This window comes from Azolla caroliniana, unplaced genomic scaffold, assembly GCF_043228905.1.
Source record: "Azolla caroliniana isolate FFs.n. ecotype wild unplaced genomic scaffold, voAzoCaro1.0.p SCAF_1, whole genome shotgun sequence".
NCBI classification, from domain to species: domain Eukaryota; kingdom Viridiplantae; phylum Streptophyta; class Polypodiopsida; order Salviniales; family Salviniaceae; genus Azolla; species Azolla caroliniana.
Window position 1 is genome coordinate 11,394,149 of NW_028230436.1, and position 5,829 is coordinate 11,399,977.

General features: G+C 41.8%; 1 protein-coding gene across 1 annotated transcript; it reads right to left on the reverse strand.

Moving 5' to 3' along the window:
* Nucleotides 1-548: 548 nt before the first annotated feature.
* LOC147868976 (uncharacterized) lies at nt 549-2,950 on the reverse strand. The gene is made up of 4 exons (XM_087324096.1): nt 2,733-2,950; nt 1,303-1,642; nt 1,037-1,201; nt 549-965 (listed from the first exon to the last, which is right to left on the reverse strand). Exons 2-4 carry the CDS (start codon nt 1,384-1,386, stop codon nt 549-551), a joined length of 666 nt encoding a protein of 221 aa, XP_087180222.1. The 5' UTR covers nt 1,387-1,642; nt 2,733-2,950.
* Nucleotides 2,951-5,829: the final 2,879 nt, after the last annotated feature.

The window sequence follows — 5,829 nt, forward strand, 5'->3', positions numbered from 1 at the left end:
TTAAAAGTACTAAAGGACAAATCGAGCAAATATGAGAATCAAAAGGATACAAATCAACAAATCAAATAGATATTTGTCAGGTAAAAAAAAACCCAAACTTGTTGGGCATTTACAACAACAGCCAAGGCCACGAAGCAAAAACTGTATATCCCTCACATGATTGAGGGAATTCACATGATGAGTCATGACAAGCTAAAATTCTACAAAAAAAATCGTACTTTTGACAAAAACAACACTTTGACAAGAAGTGCAACATACCTATTGAAGAAAAGACCACATCTTTTGATTTGGAAAAAACCTTCAGAACACATAACATCAAATATTTGAGATACACTTACATTGCATTTTGTCAAAGAAATAGAATGCATTGTAGGAACAAAATTTAGAAAAAAACCTTAACAACACAACATCAGATATTTGACTTCTAAGAACACATAACTTGAACTATGTCCAAGACTCCAATGTATCAAAATGGGCTTAGATCAAACAAAAGTAACATATGGCTATTGAGCTTAGTAATAATGTATAGAAATCAGAAATATTAGTCATTAGATCTCGTCCTCATCATAATCACCATCTTCATCATCAGATTCAGTGTTAGTTGATGACATCAACATAGGTTCTTCGTCAGTAAGATCATCATAATTTGTATGAATTGCTTCTTCTATTCCATTGACATTATCTTGATCATTTGGTGGTAAAGAAGCAAATGTACTTGATCTTGTTATTCTCCTATTACAAGAAGACCGCTCATCATCTCTTCTTGGCCTCTGCCTCCGTATTCGATCAATAGGGACTCCATCGCTTGATGTTGTCGTATGTGATCTTGTCATGCTCCTTGTCCTTCTTCTCATGCTCATTGTTTCTTGAAAATAAGTTTCATAGAATTCTCTATCCATATCATTCTCGTGGCTAATAGATGGAATATCAGGAGTCTTAGAGACATCTATCTCATTTGGATTTACCTGCAAACAAGTTTATAAAAGCTTAATGAAATTTGAGGAATGTAAATTATAAGAAGTGAATAAAACAATACCTGCATTGGAGATGCATTCACAGTCTCAAACTTGCGAACTAGCCTTAAGTTCTCTCGCACATATACCAATCGTTCAAGTTGTGCTACCTTTAGTCTGTTTCTATTTTTTGTATGTGCGAGAGTATGTGCATTCCAATTCCTTTCTGCTGCCCCAGAAGAGCAATCCTAATAGAAAACAAAATATGAAATAAAAGGTAGTACACAAAAGTGCAGTATTTTAGAACTTAACTATAAAATTGATCATTTTTTCAAAACTTGACACTTACTTGGGATAATATGCAGACAGCTAATGCTTGGAGCTTTGGAGTTCTTCCACCAAAATTTTCCCACCATGTGACTGGCGTCATCATAGATATCTCTTCATGTGCTAATGCATAGCTAAATGTCCCTGTACCATTTCGATATTCATGCAATTCACGAAATAAGATATCACATTCAAGTGTCTAGTACAATTTTTCTGTATAGCTCATCCATGCATCCATTAACTCGGGGTTAATAAATGTAGCCTCCTCTCTCCACATCGGATGCAGCAAATGAGCTACAAGGTGGATCGGCCTCTTGAACCATTTCCATCGTATGTCAAATAACTTCAAAACATCTTCGTACCTAAAAGGGTATTAGTAATTACAAAATGATCTGATCTTAAAACATGAGAAAACATTTGGAGGTTTAATGCTAGGAAACCATAAAAAATTAAAATAAATATGAAATTTACTTGGATGTCCAACCGAGATGTGGTATTATGGACAACATTGATTGCATGATATGCTGAGCATGGACCCGTTGAGGATGCACTGAAAAGCTTTGAAAAGATACAAGATGAGGGGATACTTATTACTACCAAACACTTTCACCTTTTCTTGTGTCTTAAAGGAATGCTCTCATTGGAGGGTTTGTTGAGTATAGAACTACTGAGAAAGCATTAGATTTTTTCAATAAAATGCAAGTTGATGGAATCTCTCCGGATGCATATACATTGCCCATGTCCTAAAAGTGTGCGGTTTATTAGGGCCTACAGATAAAGGACAATCCATGTATATGGAGACTGTATTGAAAGGGTTCTAGCAAGTGCACATTTATTCATACCCATCACATTCAAAAGCAGACAACCAAAACCATGATATTCCAAAAAATGAGTAGTTGTTAACAAAAATAAATATGCATTGCAAATGATAAAAAATGGGACATCATTAAAAAAGGACCAAGCACTTTTCCCATGACACGAAATTGAGATCTTCAATGTTTCTGGAAACCAATGTCATTTATAGTAACATGGAAAGTAAATTAGAATGATCAATTTCTGAAATGAATTCAAATGGGATACAACCACTAAAATCAATAAGCAAAGGATTAGCTAATGCTACAAATTGTGAAAGATTTTGAACACATTGTCTACATGTATACATACATGTTTGAGTTTCAACACATGGTTCCTATAATATTTGATCTCAACACTTGCAAAGAGGAGAGTTTTATTGCATGACGTCAATTACAATTGTCTACCAATTTGTTACTTGTATAGATGCATTATTGTGGAATAGATAGATTGCTGGACACAATCATACGTAAACTAGATCAACTAAAAATTAAATCTCCCTTGTCATTTGGTATTATCATACAACTTGACATTGGAATACAACAAAATGGGAGGTATACTTAATCATAAAAAATAAAAGAAAGAAACATATTCACTAACCTGATTTTATTTTCTTCTTCTTCTTCTTCTTCTTCTTCTTCTTCTTCTTCTTCTTCTTCTTCTTCTTCTTGTTGTTCTTCTTCTTCTTGTGCTTCTTCTTCTTCTTCTTCTTCTTCTTCTTCTTCTTCTTCTTCTTCTTCTTTTGCTTTTTCTGCTTCTTCTTCTTCTGCTGTTGCTTTTCTTCTTCTTCTTCTTCTTCTTCTTCTTCTTCTTCTTCTTCTTCTAAGTCTATTCTGTCCATCTTTCTTCCTTCCTTCTATTTTACTAAAGCTGTTCTTTTCTTTTGCTTTCTTTAGGGTTTTACTCACATTTTCTATAAATACGTACTATACATATTTTTTTAAAGGTACGTTAAATACCGTATTAGACGAATGTATATGACATTTGAATGAACAACTTTGACGTATGGTACGTACTATACAAATAAGAAGGTATTATACGTATTGATACGTTAAATACGCGTACGTAAACAACGCTGGTGTGTACACGGGAGAATACGCCGTCGTTTTTCGACTTACAGTCGATGCTCCTTATAGAGGAGAACCACACGGGTGCGTCAACAAGCACGCATGCCGACAACAAGATGTTGTACACGGAGGGAGATAGGCTCCGTAGTCGTGGCGGACGAGTCGAGTCGGTACGCAATGGAGGTGGCCGACGGGATCAAGGAAGAAGGCATCGAAGTGATGCCGACAGGAATTCTGGACCCTCCGGAAACAGGGGGAGTCGAGGCGACGAGAACCGGCAAGGGAAATCCACCGCGAAATGTTGGTACTGTGGCAAGAAAGGCCACAGGGAGAGCAAGTGCTGGAAAAAGCGCGCCAATTCGGAGAGAACCGGGTCCGGAATAGGTTCCGAACAGAGACCGACAAAGGAAATCGGCAACGATCGCACTACGCCGAAGGATCCAGAGAAGCCGGAAAAGGGTCAGTCTTCATCACAAGACACAAAGCAAACTCGATGAAGAAGATCACCCAGAAGTCAGAGGAGGTGTGGTACATCGACTCCGGCGCGTCAAATCACATGACGAGCCATAAGGAGTGGTTCTCGTACCTAGAAAAACCGATGCAACCAGGAGTAATTGCAACCGGAGACGACACTCCGCATCCGATCGCGAATGTCGGAGAAGTTCCCTTGAGCCATGTCAGGCAGAAAGGGAAACTCATGAATGTGCTACACGTTCCGACAATCACAAAGAACTTGGTGTCAGTCGGACAGATCGTCAACCAAGGGATGGAGGTCTGGTTTACACACCTCGGGTGCTTCATTGAGGAAGAAGGTTGTGTTATTGCGCAAGGGCGCAGAGATGGGAGGATGTTCATCCTCGACTCTACTCACAGTGGCACCGCAATGTTCGCAAAGGGACAAAAAGTCGAGTCAGACATCGACTTATAGCACAAGCAGATAGGCCACGTCAACTACCAGCGGCTTCAGGACCTGCATTCGAAACAGGTGGTGTTCGGATTGCCCAAATTTAGTGGCCGGAAGGCACAAATTTGTGAAGCCTGCCAGCTTGGGAAGCAACACCGACTTCCCTTCCCCAACGAGCGTAACCAGAGTCGGAACAAGCTCGACTTGATACATTTCGATGTGTGCGGGCCGGCACAAAACATTAGTCTTGGCGGGAGCCGATATTTCGTCTCCTTCATCGACGACTACACGCGGCACACGTGGATCTACCTCATTGAGTGGAAGAGCGAAGTCTTCGACTGTTTCCGGGACCTCAAAGGGTTCGTGGAAACAGAAACAGGAAGAAAGATCAAATGCGTATGGTCGGATGGCGGAAAAGAATACTTTTCCGGTCAATTCAACGGTTATCTACAACAGATGGGAATTCAGCATGAATTTAGTTGTAGATACACGCCGGAGAAAAACGGCGTGGTCGAGAGGAAAAATTGGTCGGTTGTGGAAGCGGCACGGGCAATGCTAGAGGAGAAGAGTTTGCCCAAGTTCTACTGGGCCGAGGCGGTAAGGACCGCAGTATACATCCAGAACCGGATCGAAGACAAAGCGTCGGCACATGAGCTATATTTCAGAACGAAGCCGAACTTGCGACACTTACGAGTTTTCGATAGCATTGCGTATGTGCATGTGCCGAAGGAGAAACGGAGAAAGTTGGACGCAAAGGCCGAGAAATGTATCTTGGTCAGTTACTCGGACGACTCAGTCAACCAACACAAGGCCCGGTTAGTGGCAAAAGGCTACGCACAAAAACACAGCATCAACTATGATGAGACGTTTGCGCCGGTCGTGAAGATGACGACCGTCCGTGATTTGCTCGCGGTACATGCGGCAAAGGGGTGGCACCTACATCAGATGGATGTAAAGAATGTGTTCCTACAAGGTGAGCTTGAGGAACAGGTGTACATGGTACAACCCCCCGGATTTCACTCTAGAATGAACACGTCGGCAGTGTGTCGATTGAAGAAGTTCCTTTATGGACTGAAGCAAGCCCCGCGTGCCTGGAACGCGAAGATCACGCAGCAACTGCGTTGGATGGGCTTTGCAGTGTCAAAATTGGACCCTTCCCTGTTCATCCGGAAAGGTCGACTCGGTCTAGTCAGTAGTTTACTATATGTTGATGACTTGATCATCACCGGCGCCGACGTAGGTGAAATCGACTGCATGAAGCTCCAGCTTGTGGCATCATTCGACATGAAGGATCTGGGGGATCTTCATTACTTCCTCGGGATCGAAGTGATCCGTACCCCCGAAGGCATATTGATCAACCAAAGCCATTATGTGTTGAGTATGCTCTTCAAATTCCGGATGGCCGACTGTAAGTCCGTCTCGACTCCTCTAGATAGAACCGTCAAGCTTCGCACCCATTCCGGAAAGGTATGTGACCCGACGAGGTTCCGACAAATTGTCGGAAGCCTTATCTACTTGAAAATCACCCGACCCGATCTCAATTATCCGGTCGGGGTGATCAGTCAGTTTATGGCACGACCTACCGAGGAGCACCTTCAGTGTGCGCAACGCATACTGCGGTACGTAAGCGCCACTAAGGATCGGGGACTGCAATATCAGACCGGTACAGCCTCACAGTTGGTCGGCTACACCGATACTGATTGGGCTGGCAACGCCGCCGATCGTT